Below are 13,497 nucleotides of genomic sequence, written 5' to 3' on the forward strand. Positions count from 1 at the left end.
GGAAATGGGTAGCTTTATCAGTTCATAAGAAAAAAATTAGAGAAAATATATTAATTCAGGAAAACTTGGCTTATTAGGCAAATCGGGCCTTGCATAGTAGGCCGAGAAGTGCGTTCTGGCTACTAGGTACGACATATATATATATATATATATATACATCTCCATATATACATATATTCATATTGATTACAATGTAAATTATTACTAGAGGAAGCCTTCAAGCCATGAAATGGCAGAGTAGAGGAGCGTAACCAAGCTTCATTACACCGGAGGCTAGAGTTTGGGTGGTGTTAACACACTATACGACTTACGGTCATGTGTGGCGACAACGTTGGAATTGCTGCTGTTTTATTATTTCTCATATAATTGCCTTTCCCGCTATTTCCCCATTGTGTGCATATTTTTAAACATATTGCACTCTTGTACAAAGTTCAGAGAATACATGTGCCACTAACTCATCTGGTGCCCATGGATGTGTTGTGGGCAATTACTGGCAACTCACCTGGTACCTGAAGATGCTGGAATGCACCTGCCACCATTCAGACAGGTGTAGGGGGTGCAGGTGTCGTGGGTAGCAGGTGTGGTGTCTCTACAACCACAGGTGGTGCGGACCTCCATCTTGGGTCCCACTAGCGCCGAGATGTTAGCGTCTACGATGCTGAAGCCGTCAGTATGGGCAGCGCGCACCCAGCACCCGTCCACGCACCCGTCGGCCTCCTGGGTGGCTACGACACGCATATCTTCGTAGTCGACCTCGCTCTCGCTCTCGTACGTGTTCTCCAAAGTGACTGTACGAACGACCTCCTGGCATGTCCCGACACCGACCTCTTGCACATTGACTCCTAAAATGGCGCTCAGCTGTGAAGAAAATATTTCACCCAATGAATAATCAACCCACGACACGATGTAACCTGGAAACTTCAGAGGAATTCTATCAACTGCCCCACAGACGTACATGCATAACTTTGAACAGTGAAATATTGAGAGAGCATATGAGGGAAAGTTACTTCTTCTCGTATGTCAGACTCAATTACAAACATAAGAAATATTAAGCCAAGTAATATGTATGCAAATCTAGCTTCAATGGTTCACTTGTCTCACTGCGACAAGAGGAATGAGCTATATCGCACAAACTGTGACGGTGTTCCCCCCCTTATATTTCTCCCACGCCTGCAGTAAGAGTCATGTCTACTTTACCCAAGCGTTCTCTAGGTCGCAGGCATCAATTTGATATATGTGGGAGAGTGGAGTGTTCTCGGAGAGCCGAGAAATTTGTGAAACAATAATATTTTGGCCTGTGGTTTAGGCCCTTTAGGAAGCCAAGATGGCGCTGGCTCTCCTGTTTCCCCGCCAAAACTGTGTGACGTCAGTGGCACCGGATTGGTCACCGACAGCAATGTGGCACCGAGAGCCAATGAAAACCTCCCGTGGAGAAAGTGACATCACGAAGGAAGGGGGTCCGGGCAGCGCGCCGCGCTGGCGCCAGCAGTCAGACACGACACGTCAAGGACGTTGGACGTGCGACGATTGGTCCTGTCAGTTTGACAGTTGTTTCCCGCTCCCGTAGATTTACGCGTCACCTGAAGTCTGCCAGTACTCTGTGAGGTCTTCCCTAGTTCATGTGTTGAACCAGAGAGGGAATCGACAGTTATTGAGCAACAAGTGCTCCAGTCAGGTACTGTGCAAGAAGAAGTGAAGTCTGTGCAGTGACGTAGGCGACGTCTGAAGCAGTTCACCCAGTCGTGACGGCGTAGTGACTGACAGAGCCACTGGGTAGCAGAGGAAGAAGAGGACTATTGGGGATTCCGGACGACTGCAGCTGAGACGTAGGCGGCAGCCGTTGCTGGGAGAAGACGACGGCCAGGAGACCGACTCCAACCCTACCAGAAGTCGAGAAGGAGCACGGACCTGCAGGGAAGAAGGCACGGAGACGACGCGCTAAACGGTGGGACGACGAGTGGTTCCGGTAGGACACGACAACGTGTGTGTGGGGGCGTTCCCGACACGAGAACCAGGAGCTACAACTCAACTCTCATCGGAGGATAGGTTGAAGTAGGTGTTTCTAGTTTCCCTCCCCATTCCCCTTTAGTTACCTATATTATTCGGCTATATTATCTAGCCTGAGGATTTTATAGGTCGTGAGCAAGTCTCACCCATGTCACAATAAAGCACCAGTGTGCAGTGTAGTACTATCAAGAGTACTTGTAATATTCATGTTTATTATTGGTGTGTACAGGCACCCAGAACAAGTGATAAATTTACTGTGTTTTGTATATCTTTCTAGAGACTTTGATGAGAACATATAGTGATATATTATATATAATATTATGCCAGTATTTGGAAGTTAGGCTATGTGCCCAGAAACTATTTATTTACATTTATTGATGTCTGATTTATATACATTATATATGTCTATGTTCATGCAGTGATTAATCATTTGTGAGTACAGTGAATTATTGTGTTATCGCCCACGAGAGAAAGTACTGAAAACTCTAGTGTTAAATACTTCATAATATATCATTGAATGAAGGGCAGGTAAAACCATTCCAGTGAGTCATTGTCGCATTGATTGTAGAAACGAATATTTGAGCCCGAGTACAGTGTAACTGAGTAATACGTGCTATTGTTGCCAATATTGAGTGTGCGAGTTTCTAGCAATATTGGAGAATTTAAAGAAACAGCGCGCGTGAATCTAGAAAACAAGCAATAAACTTTCGCGCGGAGCCAAGCAATCAGCTGTTCTTAACATTGACGAGAGGGGGAGGTGTTGCCACTTAGTGAGTGCATAATATTCGTGGGAACTACCGGCCACGGCCAGGATCAGCTGATCTATTTATTGATTGACCTTGTGACATCTTTCATGCATTTTAAGTAAAATACAAAATTACTTTTGTGTTTATATCATCCCCTCCATTGATCTTGTGGCTATATTACACCGGAAAGCAAGAGTGATAAGAGTAAGTACCTGCCGGATTCCTGATCTTTTGAGTGTGACCTTGCCAAGGCTACCACTAATTCCACCAGTCCACTGAGGTGTTACTGGACACCGAAAACACCAGTTGGCGACCTTGTGGTAAATAGTAAAGCCCTATTGTTGGGGGCGGGCCACACAACAGTTAAGTAAACAAGAAGTGTGTTCCCACTCCTTCTCAATCAGAAGGCCGGTTGGGATTGACTGGGATACTCTCCTGGCGTGCAGTGGCGCCGAGAGGATTAGAGTGAAGACCCGCAGGGCTACGGTGAGTGACCTTGAGATAACTGGTGGTCACCCCAGAGTAAGAATAGAGAAGAATAAACCCCAACATTGGCGACCTTGCCAGGATCTCGATCGAAGTAAAGGTTGCAGAGGTGGTACTTGGCAGTGGTGTAAGAGATCAGGTGCAGGTTATCACTCATAGCACAAGATGGAGGATGATAAAGTAGCAAGGTTTATTGACTCTAGAGATGAACAGGTGCTGGAAGAGTGCACCAAGGCACAGTTACAGGCTATAGCGGATCATTTTGGAATAAAGCTGAGATCTGCCAGAGTGGCAGAAAGAAGATTAGAGATAATGGCACAGCTCAGGGCACGAGACGAAGCTTTGGGGGAGGAATGGCCCCAAACACCTGCCAGTGTGGGAGAACACCTGAGTATTGGTGGAAGCAGCAGGGGATCCAGCGGCAGCAGGCACAGCGTTAAGCTGGAAATAATGAAGTTGCAGCTGGAAGCACAACTGAAGCGTGAAGAGCGAGAAGCAGAAGCACAGCAGCGTAAAGAAGAGCGAGAAGCAGAAGTGCCGCTGAGGAGAGAAGAAGCACAGCAGCGCAAAGAAGAGCGAGAAGCAGAAGCACAGATGAAGCGTGAGGAGCGAGAATCACAGTTGAAGCGTGAAGAGCGAGAAGCACAGCTGAAACGTGAGGAGCGAGAAGCTAGAATGAGACAACTGGAAATAGAAGCCAACAAGGAGGTGGAGCTGAAGCAAGCTGAACTAGGACTAGGTGCACCTGCTCTGCCGCCACAGGAAGACCGACGAGTGAGGGAACGAGACCTGCCGGTCTTTGTGCCTGATGAAGCCGAAAGTTTCTTCGATCACTTTGAAAGGGTTGCTGCTCTGAAGAGGTGGCCGAGGGCGGAGTGGGCGGAGTTGGTCCAAGGGAGGCTCACAGGTGAAGCTCGTGAAGCCTACACTATGCTCGACTTCCAAGAATGCACCAACTACGATGCGGTAAAAAGAGCTGTGCTCCATTCCTTCAAGCTCACGCCGGAGTGTTACAGAAAGAGGTTCAGAGAATGTACCCGGTCGCCAGGAAAATCTCATGCGGAGACGGCGAGGGACATGGAAAGAAAGTTCCTTAAGTGGCTGGACTCTGAAGGAGCGAGGTCGGTCGAAGAGGTCAAGGAGCTAATGGTCATGGAAAAGTTTATGTCCATGCTCTCTCCTGAGATCAGGGTGAGGGTAAAGGAGGCGGACATAAAGGACCTGAGGGCCGCAGCCGACCAAGCCGACATGTTAGAAGAAGCCCTACGCCCGCGCCGAGAGGGACAGCACCGACCACCCGTATACGTCGGAAACAATAGGACTTATAGAAGGACGGATGGATGGAGGACAGGAGCGAGTTCTCCCAAGTCCCACCTCTCAAGTTGGGACACCCGAGGATCAAAAGGTACTGCAGAGCCGATCAAGAAGAACCAAGCTGAGAGCTCGGGAGCTGTTGCTGCAACAAAGGAGGCGACAAATGGTGCGAGAAAGACACAGGGAGCGACGGCCTCTGGTGGCAGTGCTAAGGCGAGCGGTGGCGGATGGTCTCCGCCGAGGGTCCGCTGCTACAACTGCGGAATAATCGGACACGTCTCGCGAGAATGCAGACGCCCTAAGCAGCGAGGACACGTTGCTTTAGTGAGGTTCGAGGACCAGAGGGCCGAGAGAGTGCGGGATGAACCCGTGCTGAGTGGGGAGAAGAAAGTTCACCCATTCGTGTGTAAAGGAACCGTAAGGATGGGGGACGCAGACCCCATCCCCGTGAAGATCTTAAGAGACACTGGGGCCGATTTTACCCTGGTAAGTGAAACCCTGTTCCTTGAGGGTTACGAGAATACCAGTGTGGGGGTGGCAAGTGTGACCACTGTGGAAGGCCCACTGAAGGTGCCCCTACACCAGGTAACTTTAAATTCCGACTATGGCTGCCAGACCCTTGTGGTGGGAGTCTGTACATCAATGCCCAAGATGGAAGCACAGGTCATCTTGGGGAATGACGCGTGTGGAGGATATGTCCTCCCGCATCTCGTGAAAGGCGAAGAGTGCCTAGAACAATACAAGGAGACAGGCGGAGAGTTGAACGCCTGTGGGGACGAGAAGGGAATCGCACCGGTGGCGATCCCAGTTTGTGCTGTGATGCCGAGACGGCGCGAAGAACAAGGAGGTAGTGGATCTTATGGGGCTGAGGAGACGTCCGACAGCCTGGGAATAGATCACCTCGTCGTAGGACCCGGAGAACGAGCGGAGGGCGAAGACAGCCCGAATGGTGAGTTGCAGGTGACCCTCACCAGTTCTCTAGGGGTAGACCGCACTCGTCTCGGAGAGTTGCAGCAGGAGGAGTTCCCCGAATTGATTAGTGAGGCCAAAGGAGGACGTGTGGGTCCTGAGAAGGCTTACTTTCCATTTATCTATGTTATATATGCCATGCTATCCATGCTGAGGGAACGATGGACACTAGGAGTGACCGTGGGAACGGTGAATGAATATGTCCAGAAGTTCAAAGAACGTCTCACCCTAGCAAAGGAACTGGCTGGGAAACACCTGAAGGAGGCGCAGCGTAAGATGTCAGAGTGGTACGACAGGAGAGCTGCGCAGAGGGATTTTCAGGTCGGATCCCAAGTGATGGTTTTGCTGCCAGGTAAAGGTAGGGTGACCGAGTCGCGGTTCGAGGGACCATACCAAGTGCTGCGACGGTTGGGTCCAGTGTCGTACGAGATTGGGAAGCCGGACAGACCCCGAAAGAAACAGGTGTGTCACGTAGACCGCCTGAGACCTTTCTTCACTGTGGAAGGAAGAGCCGCCAGGCAGGACGGAACGATGGCCCGAGAACCCCAGCGGAAGACGGTACTGTGTGTACAGGGGAACCGAGAACTCCCGGAGGAGGAAGGAAAGTGGTTCAGGGCGGACGGCACCCGTCTCACCAACACTGAGAGTCTGACAAAGATCAAGGTCAAGCACATCAAGGGGAAGGACAACGTAGTAGCGGATGCCCTATCCCGCATACACTAACCAGACATGACTCTTATTTTAAGGGGAGTGGTATGTGACGGTGTTCCCCCCCTTATATTTCTCCCACGCCTGCAGTAAGAGTCATGTCTACTTTACCCAAGCGTTCTCTAGGTCGCAGGCATCAATTTGATATATGTGGGAGAGTGGAGTGTTCTCGGAGAGCCGAGAAATTTGTGAAACAATAATATTTTGGCCTGTGGTTTAGGCCCTTTAGGAAGCCAAGATGGCGCTGGCTCTCCTGTTTCCCCGCCAAAACTGTGTGACGTCAGTGGCACCGGATTGGTCACCGACAGCAATGTGGCACCGAGAGCCAATGAAAACCTCCCGTGGAGAAAGTGACGTCACGAAGGAAGGGGGTCCAGGCAGCGCGCCGCGCTGGCGCCAGCAGTCAGACACGACACGTCAAGGAGGTTGGACGTGCGACGATTGGTCCTGTCAGTTTGACAGTTGTTTCCCGCTCCCGTAGATTTACGCGTCACCTGAAGTCTGCCAGTACTCTGTGAGGTCTTCCCTAGTTCATGTGTTGAACCAGAGAGGGAATCGACGGTTATTGAGCAACAAGTGCTCCAGTCAGGTACTGAGCAAGAAGAAGTGAAGTCTGTGCAGTGACATATGCGACGTCTGAAGCAGTTCACCCAGTCGTGACGGCGTAGTGGCTGACAGAGCCACTGGGTAGCAGAGGAAGAAGAGGACTATTGGGGATTCCGGACGACTGCAGCTGAGACGTTGGCGGCAGCCGTTGCTGGGAGAAGACGACGGCCAGGAGACCGACTCCAACCCTACCAGAAGTCGAGAAGGAGCACGGACCTGCAGGGAAGAAGGCACGGAGACGACTCGCTAAACGGTGGGACGACGAGTGGTTCCGGTAGGACACGACAACGTGTGTGTGGGGGCGTTCCCGACACGAGGACCAGGAGCTACAACTCAACTCTCATCGGAGGATAGGTTGAAGTAGGTGTTTCTAGTTTCCCTCCCCATTCCCCTTTAGTTATCTATATTATTCGGCTATATTATCTAGCCTGAGGATTTTATATGTCGTGAGCAAGTCTCACCCATGTCACAATAAAGCACCAGTGTGCAGTGTAGTACTATCAAGAGTACTTGTAATATTCATGTTTATTATTGGTGTGTACAGGCACCCGGAACCAGTGATAAATTTACTGTGTTTTGTATATCTTTCTAGAGACTTTGATGAGAACATATAGTGATAAATTATATATAATATTATGCCAGTATTTGGAAGTTAGGCTATGTGCCCAGAAATTATTTATTTACATTTATTGATGTCTGATTTATATACATTATATATGTCTATGTTCATGCAGTGATTAATCATTTGTGAGTACAGTGAATTATTGTGTTATCGCCCACGAGAGAAAGTACTGAAAACTCCAGTGTTAAATACTTCATAATATATCATTGAATGAAGGGCAGGTAAAACCATTACAGTGAGTCATTGTCGCATTGATTGTAGAAACGAATATTTGAGCCCGAGTACAGTGTAACTGAGTAATACGTGCTATTGTTGCCAATATTGAGTGTGCGAGTTTCTAGCAATATTGGAGAATTTAAAGAAACAGCGCGCGTGAATCTAGAAAACAAGCAATAAACTTTCGCGCGGAGCCAGGCAATCGGCTGTTCTTGACATTGACGAGAGAGGGAGGTGTTGCCACTTAGTGAGTGCATAATATTCGTGGGAACTACCGGCCACGGCCAGGATCAGCTGATCTATTTATTGATTGACCTTGTGACATCTTTCATGCATTTTAAGTAAAATACAAAATTACTTTTGTGTTTGTATCATCCCCTCCATTGATCTTGTGGCTATATTATACCGGAAAGCAAGAGTGATAAGAGTAAGTATCTGCCGGATTCCTGATCTTTTGAGTGTGACCTTGCCAAGGCTACCACTAATTCCACCAGTCCACTGAGGTGTTACTGGACACCGAGAACACCAGTTGGCGACCTTGTGGTAAATAGTAAAGCCCTATTGTTGGGGGCGGGCCACACAACAGTTAAGTAAACAAGAAGTGTGTTCCCACTCCTTCTCAATCAGAAGGCCGGTTGGGATTGACTGGGATACTCTCCTGGCGTGCAGTGGCGCCGAGAGGATTAGAGTGAAGACCCGCAGGGCTACGGTGAGTGACCTTGAGATAACTGGTGGTCACCCCAGAGTAAGAATAGAGAAGAATAAACCCCAACAAAACATAAGATATTTCAAAATAAATATATTAATAAAATGAGGATATAAAAAATGAGTCATATTAAATGTTTTGACTTTGATGTTTAGGTTAATGAAGTGTTCAACTTCCGCTTGGAATTATACTTATAGTTTTACTTCTGTTGTCGCGACTGCTGCTGTCACGACTATTGCTAAAGTTATCATAACTACTGTCACCATTTCCACAACTAATCCAACTATTACCATGACTAATGCTACAATTATCACAACTTCTGTTACTACTATTCCCAGAACTTTCGCTAATATTATCATGACTACTGATATTATTTACACAGCTACAACTATTATTTGTTTGTCAACACCTGTTCTTCACATACTACCCAGCAATAGTCATACAATCTCATTCACCGCTGCTATTCCTACAACTACTGCCACGATTAGTATTGCTATCAGTACTAATAAACGGCCGCACTCACTTCTTGCTAGTGGAAGGAACTACTGCTACCACTACTCCGGTTATTGTCCTCACAACTACAACTACCGGCCTCTAATATGGCTCATTATTTACGAAACAAATGTTGTTACTGCTGTTAATAACGACTTACTGGCTGAGTGAACTCACCTCATTTTTCCTATACATGAGGATGTGGTCGAGATTGGGCACACCCGGAGCTACCAGCCACACCCGTGACGTCTCTGTGGCGGGCATGGTGTGGTGCCCGCCCAGGGCCTCCACTGACACTGCCCGCGCGCCCATGCTGCCACTGCCCGCCCGCACGCCCATGCTGCCACTGCCCGCCCTCTCGCCCATGGTCCTCCTGCCCGCCCACGCCTCTACCGTCGTCTCCAGCTGGCTGAGTATTGATGCCTCACCCTGTGTTACAAGAAGCTGTTATGTGTTGGATGTGCTTAGTATCGGTCTTTTTGTTGATCTTGTTCGTAAATAAGTAATTATCAAAGAAGGCACCAAGCCTGGAAGGCTATGTAGCACTATACGAATCTTGTTCGTCTGTCACTCCGGTGTGCATGTCTTCGTTTGTCTATTTATCCTTCTGTCTCTCTTTTTTTAATTGTTTTCGTCTGTCTGTTTCTGTGTCTGAACCATACTCTCTTAAACGTACCTCTCTGGCCATGACCAGCTGGTAGGGGTTCACCGCCAAGGTAAGCGGGGTGGCGTGTGTGACGTCATGGTGGTTTAGGGACTTCACCTCGACTGTGACGTTGGCCCTGACCCCAAATTGACCTTGGCTGACGTCGTTGACCTTGAAGCTTAGCTCGTACCTGATGGACATGATACGTGTTCCCTTGAAAACAATTAACAAAGAAGAGACAGTTTCATTCCTATCCTTGACTCAACGTTTAATGAAGATTAAGAATGTTTAACTGATAGTCTGGACCAACAAATGGAGCACAAGTCCAACTCGTCCTCATGAATAACGTCCAAATACTCATTAATGCAGCAGTAAGACTCCCTGTTTCTGAATAAGGATAGTTTACATTTGACACACAATTCGTTAGGTTCACACTCGTCTTGGACAGTACTTCCCTCTTTACCCGGGATCGAGTCTCACTGCTCTAAATGCTTCGTCCATGTGTCTTAAATACAAATATCTGCGAGCCTTCACCTTCCTTCCTTCCTTCCTTCACCTACCTTCCCTGGCACGGTTCCTTCACCTACCTTCCCTGGCACGGTTCCTTCACCTACCTTCCCTGGCACGGTTCCTTCACCTACCTTCCCTGGCACGGTTCCTTCACCTACCTACCTTCAGGTGGGAAGGGAACCTTCACCTACCTACCTTCAGGTGGGAAGGGAACCGTCACCTACCTACCTTCGGGTGGGAAGGGAACCGTCACCTATTTACCTGGAACCGGTGGCTGAGCGGATAGAACACTGGACGCGCGATCCTGATGTCCATGGTTCGATTCCGGGCGCCGGCGAGAAACGATGGGCAGAGTTTCTTTCACCCTGATGCTCCTATTACCTAGCAGTTATGCTGGGGGCCTCGTAGCCTGGTGGATAGCGCGCAGGACTCGTAATTCTGTGGCGCGGGTTCGATTCCCGCACGAGGCAGAAACAAATGGGCAAAGTTTCTTTCACCCTGAATGCCCCTGTTACCTAGCAGTAAATAGGTACCTGGGAGTTAGTCAGCTGTCACGGGCTGCTTCCTGGGGGTGGAGGCCTGGTCGAGGACCGGGCCGCGGGGACACTAAAAAGCCCCGAAATCATCTCAAGATAACCTCAAGGTACGTGGGAGTTAGTCAGCTGTCACGGGCTGCTTCCTGGAAGTGCATGCCTGGTCGAGGACCGGGCCGCGGGGACACTGAAGCCCCAAAATCATCTGAAGATAACCTCAAGATACCTACCTCCAGGTGGGAAGGGAATCCGTCACCTGCCTACCTCCAGGTGGGAAGGGAACCGTCACCTTCCTACCTCCAGGTGGGAAGGGAACCTTCACCTACCGCCCTCCAGGTGAGAAGGGAACCTTCACCTACCGCCCTCCAGGTGAGAAGGGAACCTTCACCTACCGCCCTCCAGGTGAGAAGGGAACCTTCACCTACCGCCCTCCAGGTTAGAAGGGAACCTTCACCTACCGCCCTCCAGGTGAGAAGGGAACCTTCACCTACCGCCCTCCAGGTGAGAAGGGAACCTTCACCTACCGCCCTCCAGGTGAGAAGGGAACTGTGACGGTAACGCGTTGGTGTTCGGCTGTTCAAAAGCTAGGGGTATGGCCTCGTCACATAGAAACAAAAAAAAATAGAAAATCTGAAACTTCGTCTGTGGTAAGGTAATGAGAAGACACACAAAACACAAGTAAATTTAACAATGCTATTTTAATTACATTAGAAAAACAAAACATGAATAAAATGGACATACAAATTCGTATAATAAAATCAATCAATCAAAATAATAAGAATAATCAAATGACAAAATGAAAAGTTACGTTAAGACAAGTGAGCAATAACAAGTGTACAATATACAATCAAAGAAGAGGTGCAGGAATATTGGCTTTAAGCTATCACCTCTCTTAGTACACGTAAGCCACAGCTTAGTCTACCAAGACGACGTGTTAACCTTATGAAAGCACGGGATATTCTGAGGACTGAGGTCGTGGCGGCCCCAGACATCAGGTAGTATGGTGGGTGGAAGGCAGGTGCAGCTGGACCCGCAGCCAATCAGCGACGAGCAAGCGACAGACAGGTAGTTTGGCAGTTTGAGGTGGAGCAGGTGTTCCTGGCTGCATACGTTTTGCGCTCTGGCAAACCTTGCTGGTGTAGTTGTTGGATATTTCTTCCATACTTGTTTTATATAGATGTAATGTGACGTATTTTGGAGGGAAGAGCAGGCTCAATCTCTTGAAGGAGATTATCGTCACAACTCTCCCCCGAAGCCTGCGGTTCTGGAAGAAGTACGTCGTTCTGTGGTGGAGTAATAGATGGAGTCGCTTCTACTTCATAAACTCTGGAGAGGGCATCGGCTATGATGTTGTCAGAAACCTTGATATAGCGGATCTCCAGGTTGAAATCTTGTAAATACAAAGCCCATCGTAGAAGACGCTGGTTGGTGAATTGGGCTTGATGTAGGAAGCGGAGAGGGTTGTGGTCTGAGAAGTTGGTTGTAGACCTGGCGCCTTGTAGGTACGGGGCGAAGTGTTGGAGGTTCAGGACGATGGATAGTAGCTCCTTTTCAATAGTGCTGTAGTTCCTCTGGTGTGGTTTCAATTTGTAGCTGTAGTAGCTGACAGGTAGAACCTCCTCGCCTCGTTGTTGCATCAGGACACCACCAACGCCGGTACCACTGGCGTCGACATGAAGGACGAAAGGCTTGGTGATATCTGGTGAGGCGAGAATGGGATTAGAACAGAGGAGGAATTTGAGTTGTTCGAAAGCAACGGTTTGCTGCATGGTCCAATTATACCGTTGCTTGGGACTGGTTAATAGAATTAGAGGTGTGGCGACTGTACTGAAATTCCTCACAAACCTACGGTAGTAGGAGGCAAGACCAAGGAAGCGCAGGAGCTGCTTCTTGGTGGTAGGCTGTGGATACTGTTGGATGGCTTGAGTGTGTGAGTCTAACGGAGCTAGGCTGCCACTCCCAATAACATGACCCAGATAACGCACTTTACCTTTCGCGAAGGTGGACTTGCCCAGGTTGATGGTGAGGCCGGCTGTCAGGAGCTTGGAGAACAGACGTCGCAGCTGGAGCAGATGTTCACTCCAGGTGTTGGATGCTACGACGATATCGTCCAGGTAGGCGTATGTGTTATCCAAGCCCTGGATGACACGGTTGACAGCTCCCTGAAAGGTGGCCGGGGCATTACATAGTCCGAAAGGAAGGCGTTCATATCTGAAAAGTCCAAAAGGAGTGATGAAGGCAGATATCTCTTTAGCTCGCTCCGTTAGACACACTTGATAGTACCCTTAAGCAAGTCCACTTGGGACAAGTACTGGGCACTACCAATGGCGTCAAGGATGTCATCTATCCTAGGCAAGGGGTAAGCATCCTTGACAGTTACGTTGTTGAGTTTTCGATAGTCAGTACATAACCTTACCTTACCTTGGGGTTTGGGCACCAAGATACAAGATGAGGCCCAGGGGGACTCACAAGGTGTAGCCAGTCCATGATCCAAGAGGTACTGCACCTCAGCACGCATGACTTCCTTCTTGCTCGGGCTGATTCGGTAGAAGGGTTGACGAATCGGCCGGGTGTCGGGGAGCAGTTGGATGTCGTGCTGGGTAACATTACACTCTTGGGGGTCATCTCGGAACAACTCCTGATGTTCTCTGAAGATCTTGACAAGAGGTGCACTATGATTATCCTGAAAGTATTTGGGAAGATCATTAAGGATTTCGGAATTAGAAAGCGCTGACTCCTTGTCAGTGCTTTCGGGAGGAGAAGCTGGGAAGGTCTCAATGTGGATGTAGGGTTCTGTGAAGGTAGAATAATTTATTAGGACAGTGGGAGGAGTACCATTATATTGCTTCAGGAGGTTGACGTGGCACAGCTGGGTCTTCCGCCGCCTATCTGGAGTCTCGATGACGTAGTTGTTGTTTCTGCACTCCTTGACGCGG

At 48.9% G+C, this 13,497-nt stretch overlaps 1 protein-coding gene across 1 annotated transcript in view; it reads right to left on the minus strand.

Annotated features, from left to right (window-relative positions):
* Window positions 1–498: 498 nt before the first annotated feature.
* Window positions 499–13,497, minus strand: part of LOC123750438 (putative neural-cadherin 2) — a 349,307-nt gene continuing 336,308 nt past the window's right edge. The window contains 3 exon segments of the mRNA XM_069332160.1: window positions 499–858; window positions 9,050–9,229; window positions 9,549–9,708. Coding sequence (XP_069188261.1) covers window positions 499–858; window positions 9,050–9,229; window positions 9,549–9,708 — 700 coding nt within the window.

This window comes from Procambarus clarkii, chromosome 27 (assembly GCF_040958095.1).
Source record: "Procambarus clarkii isolate CNS0578487 chromosome 27, FALCON_Pclarkii_2.0, whole genome shotgun sequence".
Lineage (NCBI taxonomy): Eukaryota > Metazoa > Arthropoda > Malacostraca > Decapoda > Cambaridae > Procambarus > Procambarus clarkii.